This window comes from Tachysurus vachellii, chromosome 2 (genome assembly GCF_030014155.1).
Source record: "Tachysurus vachellii isolate PV-2020 chromosome 2, HZAU_Pvac_v1, whole genome shotgun sequence".
Classification (NCBI taxonomy): Eukaryota; Metazoa; Chordata; class Actinopteri; order Siluriformes; family Bagridae; genus Tachysurus; species Tachysurus vachellii.
In genome coordinates this window covers 31,224,596-31,244,078 of record NC_083461.1, presented here as the reverse complement: position 1 = coordinate 31,244,078, position 19,483 = coordinate 31,224,596, and the positions used below count along the sequence as shown (strand labels likewise).

Genomic DNA, 19,483 nt, shown 5'->3' with positions numbered 1-19,483 from the left:
CGGTGCCATCTTTACACACGATACGGTAAATAAACATTGTGTGTGTATGCATTTATACAGGATTTTAGTACACAGCCAGGAGACAGACCGACGGTAGTAGATAACGAAACGGCACATGGCCTCTCTGTGGAGAAGGTAATACATGCACCATCTATAAAACACCTCTATGTGTAGATTTATTTTGTCAAGACATACAAGAGATTTTCTTTTGTTTTGCAGCAGGTAACATCATTACTGACCAAAGCAACAAGCTCAAGCAAGACCAATCTCTGTACAGATATCCACGATGCAATCTCTACTTCACCCAACCAGACACGGAGACTATCAGACCCATTGGTGGTCTCCAGTATGCCTTTGTCCTTGACACCCCCTGAAATGGAATCAGTCAAGAGTGAGGAAGTCAAAGATGAACATTTTATAGATAAAAACTTCACCTGCAATTTATGGCTATTGATTACAGATTATTTATGGTGATGGTGTTTTAGGTTCTAGCAGATCATCAACTCCCATAACTCTGGCCTCTGACCCTGTGACCTGCCCTATAATCCCTGGTTGTGAGACTACCATCGATATCTCTAAAGGAAGAACAGGGCTCGGCCTCAGCATCGTGGGTGGCTGCGACACACTGCTGGTAAATATTCAAATTCTTTTGCATTGTTAAACAAATGTGAGTGTGAGAAAGAGTGAGTACTCTAAGCAGAGTGTTAACGTCAAAATGATTGACAGGGCACTATAATAATTCACGAGGTGTATGAAGAAGGTGCTGCTGCTAAAGATGGACGACTCTGGGCAGGAGATCAGATTCTCGAGGTAATGTTCAATCCAAAATATTTGAACATTAGCATTATATTAAAATCTGCGCTACACTGAAATATCCCTATTAGGCTGGCACACTTTCTAACATCACAAGCCGAGTATGTTATTTTAAATATATCGGAAAATAACGATCAATTCAATTTAATTTGCTAGCTTATAATATAATTCTTTCTAATAAAAATCCATATTATTTACACTTTCACTTCATTAGTGGTGATAGAGTGAAGCATACATATAGGCTACATTAAGCAGTAATTTATGCTAGGTTTCATGGTTACATAGTCTGGATGAGCCTTCAGTTAGATCTGTGAATAAGATTTTTTTTTTTGTTTTTTTTTCTTCAGGTGAACGGTATTGACCTACGCACCGCGTCCCACGACGAAGCGATAAACGTGTTGAGGCAGACGCCACAGCGAGTGCGTCTGACCGTGTTCCGTGATGAAGCACAGTATAAGGAGGAAGAGCTGTGGGATGTGCTGTCAGTAGAGCTGCAGAAGAAACCAGGCCAAAGCCTCGGACTCAGTATCGTCGGAAGGAGGTATTGGAGCGAACTATTCATCTTTAATGATATCACCGATATCACGCCAAGTCCAATTTAATGTCCATCTACAATATATAAAATATAATTCTAACACCTCTAATGTAAAATGTAAGTTTGGTTTTATGTTTAATGTTTTTTTTGTTTTTTTCTCAACTTTCCCAGCATTCTTTGGTCACATCTTTTTTAGAAAAATGTCAATGTCATCAAGTACTTTTGTATCTCCAAATCAAACAGGTCTTTGATGAGCACAAGAAGATGGCAGTAAAATGGTTTTGTCGGTGGGCGAATATTAAAAAAATTGCAACACGAATTGAAAATATTTCACTGACAATATTCCAGTTTTGCAATATAAGTAAAAAATAACATCTCACCTTTTTTTGGGATATTCACTGGTACACAATGTGACTTCGCACTTCTTCCTCTCTTGAAAAACCAGTTTTAATCTTTAATTTATCTAATTTATTCAGCAGGTTTTGTTAGTACAAGGTAGAACTGGTGAAGAATATATTAAAATGTCACCGTCTATTTTTGTCTCCTGCAGAAATGATACAGGTGTGTTTGTGTCTGACATTGTGACGGGAGGCATCGTGGAGTTTGATGGCCGGCTCTTGCAAGGAGATCAGATTTTGTCCGTTAACGGTGAGGATGTTCGTACAGCAACACAGGAGTCGGTTGCCGCCCTGCTAAAGGTAAACACACCACGTGTCTTGTTTTATATTTATTCTGTAAAGACAATATGTCCTAGTTGCTGTAAAGACCTACACAAAGACCTAAACCCAGGCGTGATTTTGCATTCTGGCCTCTATTTAGTGTTGCGTTGGTCCAATCAAATTAGAGGTGGGACGCTTCAAGGCAGGTCCATTCCACTCAGAGAGACGCCTGTCGCAGGTCAGTCAGGTGGGAAGTTCTTTAATTCTTTGAACCTCTTGCTGTATTTTAAGAATAGTTTGAAGTCTGTGAAATGAATGGCATATATAATTGTGTGTATGTGTGTGTGTTTGTGTGTAGTTAAGCGATGGTGAAAGCTGTAAAGAAAGCCAGCTGTCTTTCACTGGTTCTGGCAGATCACAAGAAGACTTTGAGAACAGCCGAAGTCAGGAATGTAAGTAAAACACAGTCCTGAGATTGATCTGAATACACGCAGAGCTCCGATTTTTAATACATGGTCTGTGTTTTCTCTCAGCACTGGACCAAGACATCCGAACTGTGGTGCTCTCCAAGGTAAAAGAGTTATTGAATGGATGGATGGCTGGCTGGAAGAGATAGAAAGGGAATGAAAAGAAAAGGAAGGAAGAGAAGAAGAAAGGAAAAATATGGAAAGAACACAGTGTAGAATGCAATGGAATAGAACCAAAAGGAGGGACGCTGAAGGAAGGGAGAGAATGCAAAGGAAGAGAGTAAGGGAATGGAAACCAAAGAAGAAAGGATGCGAAAGGGAAGGGAAGGAACGGAAGAGGTAGGAAGGAAAAACGGAATGGAAGGGAAAGAACGGAAGGAGTAAATAGAAGGAAGGAAGCTGAAATGAAGTCAGAAAGGAAACAAACTACTGTGTAAGTTTTATGTGACACCGATTGTACAGATGTTACACTGTGTGTGTGTGTTTCAGGGTCCTTGTGAATCACTAGGAATAAGTATAGCAGGTGGAGTGGGCAGTCCTCTGGGCGATGTGCCCATCTTTATTGCCATGATGAACCCCGCTGGTTTGGCTGCACAGACACAGCAACTCAGAGTATGTGTGTGTTGTGTGTGTGTTTTTTTGTTTGTTACCCCGTGCTATATTAAAATCCACAGTAGTCCACACCCTTTACCTATCAGTATTTCTCTCTGAATATTTCTCTGAAACAGGTCGGCGATAGAATCATATCAATCTGTGACATATCTACAGAAGGCATGGCCCACAGCCAAGCTGTATCACTGCTGAAGAACACCACAGGAACCATAAGTCTTCAGGTGTAGCCATGCAAATGTGCACACACATGATATCTTCTGAAGTGAGATGCTGTACTCATGTTTTAGTTAATATTTGCTCTCAGGTTATTGGAGGTGACACTACAGTAACAGGTCCTGCTCTGGATCAAACATCTGGACTCACCAGCAGCAGTATATTCCACGATGACCTGGGGTGTGTATGAATACACCTTTCCTGCTTACACACACACACACACACACCTGTAAAATTCTCAAACCACTATCTTGTTATCAAAAAAGCTCATAACACAAACCCTCATTACACAGACCTGCCAAAATAAATCGAAACTTCACTTCCTGGAGTCCCCAACCACTGTAGATTATGTGGCTTCATACCTGCCAAGAGATCAGAAGTTCATATCCGTCTATGGCTGAAAGTAATCTTGCGGTTTCAGATAAACGTGTTAGAAAATTATTGATTGCTACCATAGAAACAAGCTCTTTATTCTGCCTGGCATTTCATCCACACGTAAAGAACAAGCATTAGGTGCCAAGGTACGTAGTTAATCTGACTGCTTACAGTACCATCAAATATGATATATAATATACATGCTTACCAAAAAATATAAGAGCTTTACTTTCTTTCTTGGTGTCTTTCAATTCCTTTTTTTTTTAATTGAATTATTCTAAATAGGGTTGAGGCCTAAATGCTTTATTTTTTAGGGATTATATGTGCAATATCTTCTATCTATCTATCTATCTATCTATCTATCTATCTATCTATCTATCTTTCTTTCTTTCTTTCTTTCTTTTTCTTTCGTATTGATTGCGTTTGTGTCTCCACAGTCCTCCTCAGTGTAAGACTATCAGTCTGGATAGAGGGCCAGACGGCTTGGGCTTCAGTATAGTGGGAGGATTCGGCAGTCCCCATGGCGACCTGCCCATCTATGTCAAAACGGTGTTTGGGAAGGTAAAAGGTTTCATTACGATTTAACATTCTGTGTCTTTTCTAAATCTTTGTTATAAAAGGAAATCTATTTTGCATACTGATACAAACGTGTGTACGTAGGGTGCAGCTGCAGAAGATGGGCGTCTAAAGCGTGGAGATCAGATAGTCGCAGTCAACGGACAGAGTTTAGAAGGAGTCACACACGAGGAGGCTGTTGGTATCTTAAAAAAAACCAAAGGGACCATCACACTTACTATACTCTCATAGGACACTGAATTATACAATATCTTATAAAAAAAAACACTGGATTTTTTACACACTGTGACCTTTTAACCTTACTACTGTAAATATCCAGTACAAAATCATATTTTTATTATGATCATCAGTCATTATTTATTCTTCTACTAACACAACAGATGTTTCAAATTCTTACTTTTCACATTGTTGGGAAATGACTGAAGAGAATTTTTTAGCTTCTTGTTCTGAATATACTGATTTAGCTTCATGTATCAGTAGTTAGTGGGTTATGAACATATGAATGTACTTTTGGGGTGCAGTCATCAAAGCATATAGAAAATCTCAAACAGCAGCTTTTGAATAGAGTCGTGCGAAAATGTAGTTGATTTTTAAGGCTGTTTCTACCTTGGTAGAAAGCTCCAGAGCCAGGCCTGATCTCTGAGCTAACTAACTTTTATTAGACAGCAGAGTTAACACTTCAGGTAAGAGTTTTAGTCCCAGACTTAATAAATCAATCAGTCAATAAAAAGCTCTAGACTACATTCATACAGTTGGTATCGCTGAACACACAATTCATGTGAAGAGATGATTTAGGCCTCTAAACTGTGTTCTTTTTTTAAAATCGAGACCGAGACTGTGAGAAACTAACCAGCACACAAAGGGGTTTTAAAATTGTTGTGATCTAGCTGTTCCTTCACACTGGGTCTTTGTATACAGGGCTATTTTTAGTAGTTTTGGATCTGATTTTGTTTTGTTTTTTAATGGAAAGAAACACTGTTTTTGGTATATGATGTATCTGTATAAGCATTCTACACAACTTTACAGTTTTAGACAGTTTTAGACAGTTTACACACAAGCAATAAGCATTTCCAACACCAGCTCTTTGTTTTCTGGAGAGAAATAAATAAAAGTGACATCCAATCAAATTCCTTCCTTTTATTTTACCTCACATCATAAAACAGACAAGAAATCGCATTTTATTTCAGCAATTCACTTTTTTTAATCCAATGGCTTTCAAATATGTATATATACATAGTCAAGAACCACTAGAGGGACGAGTAACCTGCATATTATTGGGGTGTTGCAACTCAACACACAAGGTGTTGCAATGTCTCACACACAGAAACAAGTTCACATACAGATAAACAAGTTAACTTACAGATCAAGGTGTACATCCTTCTGAATAAAAAAGGTTTTTGTTTACAAAGTGATTGGAACATACATTCATTCACTGGATAGAAATCAGTTCAGGATACACCTCTTACTTCTCACAAAGATATGATAAAGGTTAAGGAGAATCTTAATCCTTTTATTTTCACCTCGCTTAAAGTTTAAAACAAACCTGCTTCGAGTCAGCATAAAATCACAAAAAAAAAAAACAACAGTAAGTTACACATGCTGGGCCCCTGAGCAAGTACCTCAGCCCTCAATTGCTCAGTTGTAGATAAAAATATAAGTTAGGAGATAAATGTAAGTTGCTTATAGTTAAGGATATTTACCATAAATGTTAAAAAAAATCTCACAAAATGTGTCTTTAAAAAACCTTCATTGAGCATTTATAGGTTCAACAAAGTAGAGATTTTGTCAGTCATAAAACAATTAAATAAATCATGAAAACACACACTAAACAAAAATCTTTTACCACTGCACAGAATTTGCATATGGGATTTATAGCCCAGAGCTGCAAAGTGAAACAAAACACTTACACTTCTAAAAGCTACCATGGGAACAGGCATTCAGGAGAAAAGCTTGGTTTAAAAATAAAAAAAAAAAAAAAAAAAACAAAAAAAAAAAAAATCCAGCTTGGCTCTTGTGGTCCGTTTCAAACCAGTTGAAACAAACAGGGCCGAAGTGTAGAGCTGCCGTAACTCTCAGCGATGACCATGTAGACGAGCTTCACTAAAAGCCTTCAATTTACTCTACGATAAATTACATTCACGTAGTGTGCATTGCTCCATGCGTCTTTCCCTTATTCTAAGAATCGATCCGTCCAAACCAAAGGTTTAGGTTGAGTATGTATTGTACAATACAGTACAAAAAAAATACATTACTACATTCCATTTTCGGTTACACGTAATACTGAATAGAACATGGTTATTCAGTTTTATGTTCTATTTTTAAAACATGGTTATACTTCATGGAAAAAAAAGTGTTGAATCATCTATGTATATAAATGTGTTCTACTAAGCTAATAAATATAGCCTGAGGCGTATAATCAGAAGAATTCTGCAGTATATGAATTTCCCTTCGTCTTCGGGCACTAATCGGGTGTTCACTGTGTGTATGTGGGTTAAAACAAGTTAACATTTAGTTCCTTTTAACGGACAAATCCAAAACTTCCCTTTTTCTCTTCCTTTTTCTTATGTGAACAAGAAAACCAAAACAGCACAGTATAAATTTTCACTTTTTACATTGAAATGTAACGAGGCATGTAACATGAACGTTCCTGAGGTTATGTACCAAGTACTAAGTACCTTTAGGATATAAGTTAATAAAAATCAGCATCTAGTTTTACACACCGCCGCTGGTTTGCCAACAACAAATGAACAATAGGATCTTTTTTGTCATAGTGTGAAGGTACATGGCGGATTTCATGCAAAATCCCATTCTCTCTCTCTTCCATTACTATCCCCAGTACATCTATGGAGATTCCCATTCTTTCTCCCATCAATCCCTCCATTCATGCAGATTCCCATTCTTCCATCCATGCATCCATATATTTATCAATCATTCTTCTTAAAGTTCTTCTATTCATAGTCCCATTCTTTCTCCCATCCTTCTGTCCATCCATCCATCCATCTTCTCATTCTTTCCCATTCAAAATTCTTAATTCTTTCGACCCATGCATCCCTCCTGATTCCCATTCTTTATCCCTACACATCCCTGGTGAGTCCTATTCTTTTTCCAATCCATGGCGATCCCATTCTCTCTCCTATCCATCCATGGCGATTTCTTTTCTTCTACATTTACATTTCCAGCATTTGCAGACGGCCAAAAAAAACAAAACAAAAAACAAACAAACAAAAAAAAAAAACGCTTGAAACGATAGTCCTTCTGTGATTGAAAGGAAAGGATTGCATCTCTCCACCGCTTCACTCACCAATCCATTCAACTTTAACTACTCTGTAAGAAGAGTTTGGTAGAAACTGAACTAAGAATCCCCCTCAACATCCAAACCCCCACCCCCCAAGAATAAACAATTCCCTTTTTGTTCTTTCATTGTCAAGACTTCCCTTTTAGAAAATAAACATTGATAGTGCAATAAAACATCTCAAAAATTGGGCAGTGTTTTCTTTTTCTTTCCAGCCTTCTGCTAAAACATTAAATAGAATTAAGTGATTAGGTTGATTTGTCTGCAGTGCTTCTGGTAACAGATCACAAGTCAGGAAGCGATGGCACAAACCGGTCCTGGTCACCTCGCATGAAGCGTCAGATTAAACTATACAATGAACCGCAGCAAGAACGACAGAGCAGCTCCTAGAGAAAGCCCTAGAGCTAGGAAGAACGTCATCAGAGCTCCTGCTGTCTCTCCGTCTTGTGGACCCGCCAACCTGGGAGAGAGTTGTGACGTGAATATAAACTTGAGAAGATGAGAAGCAGCATGGATAGATGTATTTATTTACTTACTGCGGTGCGTAAGTCATAGACAGGCAGACGAAGTAACCGCTGGATAAGGAAAAGAGCAGCATGATTATGACAAACATCCAGTCATTGGTGAAGAATACAGGCAGGAAGCTTCGGCCCTGGACGTTACAGAACATCAGCAGAGGAATGAAGATCACACGGGACACCACTAGTATTGGAAACAACCGACTCTCTTTAGAGGGCTGAGAGATAGACAGACAAAGAGAAAGAGCGTGAGCAAGAGAGACATTCTGTAAAACATTAATAGAATTAATGAAAGTAATTAAACATAATTTTCAAGTACCCATTGCACCCAAGAGGTGACGGATCTCCCAGTCAAGTCCATCAGGTTAAAGAGCAGGAAACAGCATACAGGGATAAAATACCTTTCTGAGAGAAAGCACGTAAGCATAGTTTAGAGAAAATATACAATGAGCTTTAATATAAGCTTTACTGAAGAGTGATACATGCATAGTTAGTGCTCATACCCCACTTTCCTGGGTAGACAGTTTTCACGTCCACTGTGACGGCGGGGAAGACCGAGAGCGTAACCGTGAACACGAATGTTACGCAAAACGCCATCACCCAAATCTAAACAGAAGATATGAAGAAGCAGTTAGCAATTTAGGTGGAGATTCGCTGGAATCCAACTAGTGGAATCAACTAACATTGAAAATGTTGACAGAAATAGAGCCAAGCAAATTTCTCAACCCACCTTTTTAAACACTTCCAACACAGAGCCCTTTGCTTGCTTGGCATGCTCAGTGTCAACACAAACAAATGCTTGCTTGGCACCATCACACTCTGGACTTCTGGGAGATCCATTAGGCAGTGAATCAGTGGCCTGAATGTTCAATTCCCCATTCTCCTGTGTTCCTGCCATATGAGAATAATATAAAATAAAAATTGGGGCCCATCATAAAAGAGGATCAGTGGCATTTTGGTAAGTGTTGTTTGTAAGTGGATGCTGGTACTGGTTATGAAGAAATGTTTAAAATGAGGAAAGCTTTCATGTTAAAGAAGCGAGTAAACAATAAAGTCATGATGTCACAGCAATGAGGAATAGACTTTTGGACCCACCCACAGGTACATGTCCTACAGAACCCGGGTTGTGATTCTCCATCAGAGAGCAGTTGATGAACTTCAACAAAATATATATAAAAAAAGGACTAAATGTACTGCTTGCATATTTGCCCTTTTTCACCACATACAACACAGTGATAGAAGGAAAATGATTTCTAAAATCACACCATCCGGTGTTACACAGATGTTCACTTTGGAGTCTGTTTCCTCTCGAGGATTTTTCCTAATATCCTCTCAGGGAGTTTTTCCTTGCCACGGTCACCTCTGAATTGCTCATTAGGGCTAGATTTCTATCTTGAATTCATCTATTCCTGTAAAGCTGCTTTATAGATTGTTGAAAGCACTATAGAAAAATTGAAGCGAACTATAAAAACTGATATGGAAATTGTTTTAATCTTAACAAAAAACCTCTGTCAGCCTGTATAGGAAACCAGCTTGCCTTTACTGCTCCCCATAACACTTGCTAAAACAGAATAAGTGATACTATGACATTACTGCATTTGTTTACTGTTCGCAGATGAAAAGTAAACAATCCTGAATGGCCCTGATTCTCTTTTCAGCCTTTGATGGTTATATGGCTGGAAAGAGTCATGAGCCTAATTAAAAAGGTCCAAAGGCTCAGTCACCATCTGCTGGACATGATTTGATTTTGGATCGATGACTGCAGAAGCATAAACATAGCTTCTAGAGACACAGTGGATCTCAGCTGTTGTATTGTGATGTCATCGTTGTGAGAGTGGATTTTAAAGTAATAACTACAATGCAGAAATGCAGTGTAGGGTTTTGAGGTCTAATCTGCAACATAGATTTGTGACGTCACACGTGTGACAAAAGTCTGAGAGGGATTACGTGATCATAATGAAATTAAAATGTGATTCCTTCACCATGATGTAAACTGCAACATCAGATGGCGATGATGTAATTGCAAGACCAGACTGTCATGTTATATCCGTTATAAGCCTGTGATGCCTACAATTCCAAGAACACATGGTGATGTCATTATTGTCAGACTCGATCAGTTTGTGATGTCGTTATTGCGATAGACTGCAATGTTCCTATAGAGACATCAGTCTGTGATGTTACTGCTAGATCAGAATGTGCAACCTACCGCAATAATGACATCGCAGTCGGATCTAGCAATAGCCTCGCAGACTGACGTCTCAATAGAAACATTGCGATCTATCGCAATAATGACCATTGTTTCTATTGAGACATCAGTCTGTGAGGTCATTGCACGATCAGATTGGGATGACTTTACTGAATACTGAATAGCGACATCATAGTTGCGTAAAAAGCAGCAATATTGGATGGTGAGGTCATAATTGCATTAAGTGCATTAAGATCTTAAGAGTGTTTTTCCAGTTGACAAAGACAGTTATAATAATAAGATAAAGATGAAATATCCGTTTAACTTTTAAGGCTTGGTACATTCCGGAATATTGATTGGAGTCTTCTTTATATAATGAAACCCTCTTGAGTGCGTCCAGCTATAAAGACTAGGATCTTCCAGGCAGACTGTCCTCTAATAACGCTCTAGAACCAGTCAATAATGACAGGAAAATGAGAGCCATGGCCAATATGGAACAGCAGCTCTATAAATACAAGCATTTCTATTGGCTATTCTGATTTTTTATTTTTTTCCCATGTACTTCAGTAAGGCAGGGTTTAAGGTTGGGCTGCTGGAGCAAACCACTTTATGAAACACAAATAATGCATTTTCCATTTATCTAATTTTAATGAGCTTTTTATTCTATGAACAGGTTTGGCAAGTTATTGCACCAGTGTTTCTTGTGTCCCATGAGGAAAGATGCTCCGTCTGTGGTTCTTGGCAGTAATTCCCCACAAACTCTAGTGAGAACAGTTTTTTTTAAACTGTACGTTTTTAACAAAAAAAAGCAAACAAACTGGCAAAAAAATCGGAACGAGTACAGTTTGCATCTGTATCTATTCATTTAGGACACGTTCTCTGTTGTATTCTTAGCTGTTTACACCTTAAATTGATCGATTTTTGTTACGGTTTTGTTTTTATTGCTGAATCCGTTCCGGGCCATTACTGCGAAACTGGAGTGTGAAGTCATTACTGCATTATGAATATAACATCACCCACTTAACACCATTACATACTGCGTGTGTGTGTGTGTGTGTGTGTGTGTGTGTTCTACCTTCAGGCAGAAGCTCAGCAGAAACACCGATCTCATAGGTTTGGTCTTTACTCTTGTTGAAGTAAAATCTGGCAAACTCCTATAAACATACGCAAATAAATGATACAAAATGGATTACCCAGATGTTAATATTTTTAAAACACATTTTGTTTTACCTAAACCTTTAAGCCAAGAGCCCAACCAACACTGATTAAAAATGACACCAGTTTTCTTATTATAAATATAGAAAGCGAACCAAGTATTGAATACATGTCCTAGCATGATATCACACACACACACATATAATATTTCCAACAGGAACCAAATTACAGTCGGCCAATATTCAGTCTATTTGACTGAAACCTACACAGTGTTGAGTATTACATACAGTACATTTTATGGCTACTGTATAATTCTGTGACATGCTGTTGGACCTGTTTGTATGATGCAACATGACACATTCTCTTCAGTATAGAGGAGGAGCAAAAGGAGGACTAAATCTGGAACGGTAAGTTCAACGAGCACATAGATTATACGAATAGACCATAGAGTGATTATGAATATACGGTGCATATGCTGTAGTATAGCGGATGGCATGTGGAATTCCTGTACAGGTAGAGAATGTGTTGTAGGTTTAAAGTAAAAGTCATGATATATTTTTTATGGGCTGTAAACAATGTCTGTATTTATATGACTTCGGAAAAATTTCAATAAGACACACGTACCAGTTTGGGCAGCAGCACGTAGCTGAACAGTGTTACCAGAGTCCCCACACATGGAGTGATGAAGTATCCAAGAGCTGCAGTTTCTTCATCTGTCTCACCTGTGACATTAATCACAAAACCCTTTTATCAATATACCAATTTATTTAAGCGGTAAGGACTGGGTCAAGGTCAAGCATGCAGTATTTTCTCGTTATCTGATCAGGTCTACACACGGTGAATTATCGCATTCGTGCGACTCACTTGCGATGGCGAACAGCATGGCAAGAGCGGCGAACGTCCCGGCGAGACTTTGTCCACTCATGAAGGCTGCGCTGTATTTCTGAGGCAGCAAGCCTACCAAGCCGAACAGGCTCCCCTGCAGCACTGCTCCGAATGCTACGCACAACGTTAACAAATTAATATGCGATACGTGAAACTGCTGGCTTGCCATTAAAACCAACAATAAACGGATAAAAAAAAAACACCATTTTTAAAAATCCATTAAATTTAAGTCACTCACAGTTTATGAACCAGATAGTCGCCATGGTGATGGAAAAGAAGTGGTCTTGCTCCAATCGAACCTTTACCAGGATCGCTGTGAGGATGAAGAGGATGAGGATGAAGACCAGGCTGCCTGCTATTCGAATCCTTTCAGAGATCCTGACAGAAACAGGTCAATCGGAGTGAATCATGGTGCCGTAAAGTGAGCTCCAGCCAGAAGCCTTCAGGGCTCCGGTGTCTTCCAAAGGTTTAATGTTAACCAAAATTAAAAGTAAACCAAGTGCAGAACAGGAAATGACTGAATTGTATTATTAGGTTGATATTCAACAGCTCTGACTGAAGTGGAATCTTTCCCATAAAGAAGAGTAATGGAAATCTTCGTTAAGCCATTCTTAATTTCTCATACGTTTTTTTTTTTGTAATAGCCGACTGTTTAATCTTAACACTCTAGGCAGAAGAACAAGACACCTTTTCAAGTCAGTGAGTTCTCCCTCTATAATTCTATTTTAGTTATGGAATATACTTAATTAAATCTCTAAACAATTCACTAGTACATCTCACCGTGGGTAGAGGATGGAGTTGAGTAAGGTGAAGAGCAGCAGGGGCAGCTGGGATAGCAGCGTCATCCAGTTGTTGAAATAGTACTCCTTCGTTGCCGTAAGGGTGCCGTTGCTCCATTCTGACGTGTTAAGCCTGTTATTGAAGTACTATCCAGATACACAGACAGTTTCTTATTATTAATATTTTAAAGGACTGTTGAAAAGTAAGAAAATAAAATGATAGCTAAATAATTCATCCTTCTGCTCACCAAATGAAATCAACAAAGTAAAATAAATAAATAATAAAAAATAAAAAATAAAAAAAAGAATTTTTTTTCTTTTATGGCCTAGTTGATAAATAATATTGAAACTAATATTTGTGACAGATTTTTTTAAGTACAAATAATAGAATTGGTTTATTTAATTATTTTAGATATAAAAAGCTAATAAAAATGCTAACATAATTAACCATGATAACATTATATTGTCTCCCAGCTCTACATCAGATTGCTATGTTTAATAACAATATCATAGATTACATTGGAAAAGTTTAATAACATCAGTTATTACACTGTAATCTCGCTGCATGTAATTACGCTAACCATCTACCTTCTCTGTAAATGTCCAAACCATCTCAATCTAGTCTCTCTGACATTGTCCCCAAAACAGACAACCTGAGCCGTCCCTCTGATGTGCTCGTTCCTAATCCTGTCCATCCTTATTACTCCTAAAGAGAACCTCATCATCCTCATCTCTGCTACCTTCATCTCTGTCTCATGTCTTTTCCTCAATGCTACAGTCCCTAACCCATACAACAGAGCTGCTCTCACTACTGTCTTCTACAAATTTCCTTTGATTCTTAAAGGAGCTTTAGAGTAAAGCTTGATAAATTTGGCAAGATTTGGTCTGTACTGTACCTGTTAAAAAACTGAAGAATTTGAATGAATTTTTTTCTACATACACAAAGCTCTGCCCCCTGGGAAACTTTGGTGAGCTAAGATAGATCAGTCAAACTATTAAAAGCTTTTCTAGAGAGTTCTATCTAGATTTGCATATCAATTGGCTCAGCTGCTGTCATTACAGAGGGACCGTAGAGGTTGTCTAGTCCTTTTGTGCACACTGAGGTAGGGGTGTTTTAACAAAGGTGCAAGTTTGGCACTACTGATACTGCTTTCATGTTGGAGCTCAGTAAGACTGCGTTTTCTCAGTACGTCAGGCGAAATCACTCACAAACTAAACCACTTTAGATTCATGAGCTCGTTGTGAACAAATAAATAGTTTGAGCAATAGAACTCTGGTAACATACTTAACCGCTGTTTATCACAGGAAATGCCCACAATCTCTAGATAAGCTAGTGGTCCATTAAAACGCCTCAGGTTAGGAACACAAGCGAGGCTGAAAAGAAAAAATCTTATCTGGAAAGCTTTTATTCCGGGAAGCCAACAGTCTTACATGAACACTTAATATGTGCAACGATGGAAAAGGTGGTGAACTAAGGACTATAGTACAAAAGACAGCAGCGATTTCCTTTTGCCAGAAAAGGATATATGTATAGAATGTGAAGGTTTCTATCTGATAGTCTGTAGTGTGGACTTGACTTGTGTGATAGTAGGATGGATGGATGGATGGATGGATGGATGGATGGATGGATGGATGGATGGATGGATGGATGGATGGATGGATGGATGGATGGATGGATGGATGGATGGATGGATGGATGGATGGATGGATGGATGGATTTATAGATACCATTGAGGCGGTCATGAAAAAATTCCATGGCAGCAGTGTTCCCAGGCCAAGGATAAAGAAACAGATTCCTACTAAATGCCAACTGTGTGCAGAGAAAAAAAACAAACAAAAGTAAATCAGGGTGTTAATGTATCACATCATACAGTTTAATATCCATAACACACAGTGAATCAAACTCACCGGTCACTCGGTGCATCTGCATTTGTCTTCATTATTTCAGTCAGGTCCCACAAGCTGGAGGAAGAAACAGAGCACAGATTTTGAGGACTTTATACCACTAGCTAAGTGGTTAAATCCAACGCCTTAACCATTAAGCTACCACATACCCAGCACACACAATGAGACATGGACATATAAGCCCCCAAACCAGATAAACATCTTTCTCCTAATCTCTTGTGGACATGAGTGCTCATGGCAACCGTTTGTTTCGGTTCAAATGTTATGCAAATCGCTAAGCCCTGGTTCAGTACAGGCCTCTCGCTAGATGACATATTATTCTCTAATGTCCGATCACATTACATTAATTTTATTTTCAGTATCACACTTGATGTGGAGATGAGTTTGGAGCTCATATTAACAATAAAGAAAATAATGAGAGAAATGCCTCTGAAATGACACGTTTAATTTAAGTGGGTCCAAATGTGCTCTTATTAATTATATCCAATTAACACTTTTTACATGAGATATTTTCTAAAACTGATTAGTGTGCTGCATTCGACTAAAGGTTGTAACTTCTGACATTCTTCTAGAAAAAAAAACTAAAACAGTGAAAGAAAGCATCCCCTGAACTTAGAATACCTCGGTGCTCAGTAACACGGGAAGGTCTCTTTACACCCAGGTTCAGCAAATTAACAAGGCTGCTCACAGTAAACAAAGCAGATCTTCTTGCCTTCTACCGTAATATACAAGTATTTGTTTTAGACCAATGAACAGTCACACAAAACTCTAACTCTGAAATGTAAACAGTATTGTCTGAGATGCTGAATCTAAGGCAGTACTAAGGGTTTTCTGTATCGAAGAGATATTAAGGGAATATTGTGTGAAAATTCCTTTTTGTTTTAAACCATACACTTTCTACCCTACACCTGAAAATGAGTGTTCAGGATTTTATGTCCATTATAATTCAGTATCGTTTCTATAGCAACAAATTTTTTTGGTTCACATAATGGGAATGGTGGCTGTGAGGAGACGTCAGCATGTGTGGGAGGAGTCTCCAGTTTCAATGCTTTCAGCTTTCAGGTGTAACTCATTTTTTTTCCAATAAGGGATGGGTGGTTTTGCAGTTTTCAAGACAAACTGTGCAGTTTTTGTTAAATGAAGCAAGTAACAATGAACCCAGTCACTTGTGAAGACATACTTTTATGTCTAGTATAGATAGTAGATAGTATTAAATAATTAAAAATTAAAAATCACACACACACCTTTAGGAAAGCTTAACTACGCCTTACTGTCAGTTCAAAAAAACATTTATCATGAAAAGTGTTTGCTCTGTCCCAAGGTCACTTAAGTCAGCCATACATGCCAGCGACTAGGCTAATGACCCGTATCCGAACGCTGCTTTCATACTCGATAGACTAACTTGAGAAAACCTAACGATTGTTCCTGTTTATTAAACAAACAGACAGAAGAAATCTGAACTAGAACATTGACAATATGTAAGAAGACAATTAAAACAACGATTTTTGCTTTAAAAAACACTTCCATGTAGATACTTTCTAGGAGGAAATCTAGAATTGTTAAGCAACTGAAGTGTGTAATTACTATACAGGGACACTTGGAGAGGGGAAAAAAGGTTCCAGAAGACTATAATTGATCTTTTATCCCCACTGGTGGTACTGTACCTTTAAAAAAGAAAGTTGAAAGTTTACCAAATTCTAACATCACTCATAATATAAATGGCCAGCATGTAACGTGTTTCAAGATGGCGGCCGCGTCCCGTTTCATCCTTTGCACTATCAGGTATGGAAAAAACTCCATGCACAAGATCGGGGTTCAAGCCTGGGCACTGCCAAGCTGCAACTGTTGGTACTTGAGCAAGGCTCTTAACCCTCTCTGCTCCATTATCATAGCTGCCCCTGCTCTCGGACCTCAACCTCCTCAGTTGGGATATGCGAAGAAAAGAATTCCACTGTGCTCTAATGTATATGTGCTGATAATAAAGGCTTCCATGCCCCAATTCAATTCAAGTCTGGGTGACCTAAAAATAAATAAAGACCACTTTTTGCAGCGGATTCAAATCTGTGGTTGAAAGGTCAGCTTGTCAATCCATTTCTCACCTCTTCTCATTCTAGTAGATTGAAGTCTACTCTTCTGTACCTGGAAATAACTGTCTGGGACCGATGCCAAGATGGCCACCAAGCGAGCAGACTTTACTATACAGACTTTTAACTCATCTCGTTCCTGTCCTCCAAATGTCCACCTCCCGCATTGTATAAGCCAGATTTACTATATCCTTTCTGTATGTTGACGGCCAGAGCGCTGGAGGCTTCGTGAGAGTAGGAGATCAACTGGGTTCAAATTAAACGCGCTTGAGTGCCGTGGGAAAGTCTGTAATACTCAAAGCACTTGGAATGAACAATAAAAAAAACCTAGGAGACAAAATTATACTCCGTAACATGAGTATTAGACTTGCATGGAGATTGTTCAAATATTTTATAATGGTTTGGTTACATTAAATTCATTATAAAGGTCCAGATAAGCAACTAACATTACTGAAAGGTGGAAACTAATATATCTGAATAATCTAAGCATTAATGAATAGTTTAGAGTTAGATAAAAATAAGCAAATTTGAAGTGGTTGTGTTTTACCTATGGTCACTATCACAGTTTCAAAATCCATCGTTTTTATTCAAGATCAAAGTCAAAGACATTAAGTGTGCCGATTTGAATTAGATATAGGTCCTGTAATTTTATTAAAAAACCCTATAAAGATACACCTTGCTGTCATGTGTTCATCAAGCCAATCACGATCATTGATTGTTAAATGATTATTCATTAATTAATTGATTGATTTTGAAAAAAAAAACCTTTAAAACCAATTATCTGGCAGCAGCACAATGCATGAAATAATGTAGATACAGGGTCAGTAGATGTAGTTCGCAAATAGAGAGATAACATGGAATTTGGCCATGGCAAGGTTGCTGGCACAAAAAAAAACACCTCTGTGCAGTTCGAGCAAACAGGAAAGCTTTGGTAACACAACCGTACTGACACAGAACATCAAGTGCAGTTTTTTTGGTTTTTTTTCCTCATATAATCCCACAAACTTCCGGTCATCTTGAACCAACACAATGAAATTTGATACAGTTATTGACAGACTTCTTCTTCTTCTAAGAAAACCTCTAATCTGTTTCAATTTATCCAATTCAATTCATATGAACTTCTTCATTGTAAACATTTAACCCATTAAATATCCACACAGGATCAAGTGTTTTTAGATCAACAACCTCTTAGAATCTAGTTATTTGGGCATAAAGTCAATTTCCCTGTGGCACTGTTTTTTTTATATTTGCATAACAAGAACAGTGTGTTCAACTATTATGTAGTACAATTATGTAGTATTATGTAGAATTTCCATGTTGCACTGTTTCTCTGATGCCAACCAACTAAGTATGACGTAATTTTTCGCGCATGCTCTGTGTGCTACTTGCGCAACATCCGGCACGTTGATAGATTCACCATGCAAGCAATAAACATATTAGTGAGATCTTTTATTTCCCCTTAATCAAAGGCGATAAGAAATATGGACAATGTCCGTTTTGTTTACCAGTAGTACCAGTATATATATATATATATTTATATGTCCTGAAATGTAAATAAAGCCACATCATCACTAACCTACACATAATCCTATTTACCTGGAGGTTAATCTAAAGCTCAGAGCTAAACCTTTAGACATAAAGCATGTGCTCACCTTGGAAGTAGAAGAGATTACACAGCCTATTATTCCTCTTTTTTCAGCGTGAGACTCTAAGATGGAAAAAAAAAAACCATCCTGTCACCACGCGGAAAAGACTGCACGTGTCAATCAAACGTAGCTCCGCCCACACGACTTAAAGCGACAATAACACAAACGCAGAACACATAATACTTACATTGCACGTATATGCTTGTACTTCCTGCTATTTTAATCACGCTTCAGCTTTCTTTTTTGTTTTTTCCCCCATTCCAAACCTCAAATAGGGTTTTATGTAAATTATGGACAAGATAAACGTCTCAATTATTCCATTGATTCTCAACCGACAGCCTCTCTAGCCAATCAGAAGTGATGTCATTGTCGCGCGACGTTTTGTTTGCGCCTGTAAGTGAGGACATGTGCGTGATTACACGTGTCTACTTGTAATCGATATAAATGTTACACGCTGCAGTTAGCTGCCTTGGTTGAACAAGGAATCAGTTGTAGTTTGTCAGGGCATTTCACAGTGTGAATGAAGTTTACATTCATGACACTGCTTGCGTCCCAGAGTAGAGCACGTGTATGGCTTAGATCCACACTTGCCATTAGGCTTGCCACCCGTCCCGTATTTACAGGCAAAATGATTTGTCTTTGCGATTTGCGATTTGTCCCGTATTTTACATAGGTCCACATTATACAGCATCCCATGCAAATCACCCCACCTGCATTGTGTGGAGACGCGTCCTATTCTGCCCCTGATTGGGTAATACTCGTTGCCATCGTTGGTTTGATTGGT

The 19,483-nt window shown here is 38.4% G+C and overlaps 2 protein-coding genes across 10 annotated transcripts in view; one reads left to right on the top strand and one right to left on the bottom strand.

The window, feature by feature from the left end:
• Positions 1 to 5,377, top strand: part of LOC132841761 (multiple PDZ domain protein) — a 36,175-nt gene extending 30,798 nt beyond the window's left edge. For 8 of the 9 annotated variants that reach the window (XM_060864271.1, XM_060864263.1, XM_060864269.1 and 5 more), the window contains 14 exons: positions 61 to 135; positions 220 to 391; positions 486 to 631; positions 727 to 810; positions 1,161 to 1,354; positions 1,899 to 2,046; positions 2,168 to 2,254; positions 2,366 to 2,459; positions 2,541 to 2,578; positions 2,964 to 3,086; positions 3,203 to 3,307; positions 3,391 to 3,479; positions 4,112 to 4,235; positions 4,335 to 5,377. In XM_060864271.1, coding sequence (XP_060720254.1) covers positions 61 to 135; positions 220 to 391; positions 486 to 631; positions 727 to 810; positions 1,161 to 1,354; positions 1,899 to 2,046; positions 2,168 to 2,254; positions 2,366 to 2,459; positions 2,541 to 2,578; positions 2,964 to 3,086; positions 3,203 to 3,307; positions 3,391 to 3,479; positions 4,112 to 4,235; positions 4,335 to 4,481 — 1,626 coding nt within the window. In that variant the 3' untranslated portion in view covers positions 4,482 to 5,377. The remainder of the gene's footprint in view (positions 1 to 60; positions 136 to 219; positions 392 to 485; positions 632 to 726; positions 811 to 1,160; positions 1,355 to 1,898; positions 2,047 to 2,167; positions 2,255 to 2,365; positions 2,460 to 2,540; positions 2,579 to 2,963; positions 3,087 to 3,202; positions 3,308 to 3,390; positions 3,480 to 4,111; positions 4,236 to 4,334) is intronic. The other variant, XM_060864264.1, reaches the window with a different exon arrangement.
• An 8-nt stretch (positions 5,378 to 5,385) lies between these two features.
• LOC132841762 (equilibrative nucleoside transporter 2) lies at positions 5,386 to 18,798 on the bottom strand. Its single transcript, XM_060864272.1, has 13 exons — positions 18,706 to 18,798; positions 14,973 to 15,026; positions 14,793 to 14,874; positions 13,066 to 13,211; positions 12,524 to 12,663; positions 12,265 to 12,399; positions 12,025 to 12,122; positions 11,321 to 11,399; positions 8,791 to 8,951; positions 8,564 to 8,666; positions 8,380 to 8,465; positions 8,079 to 8,278; positions 5,386 to 8,002 (listed from the first exon to the last, which is right to left on the bottom strand). Exons 2-13 carry the CDS (start codon positions 15,002 to 15,004, stop codon positions 7,891 to 7,893), a joined length of 1,374 nt encoding a protein of 457 aa, XP_060720255.1. The 5' UTR covers positions 15,005 to 15,026; positions 18,706 to 18,798; the 3' UTR covers positions 5,386 to 7,890.
• Between the last annotated feature and the right edge of the window lie 685 nt (positions 18,799 to 19,483).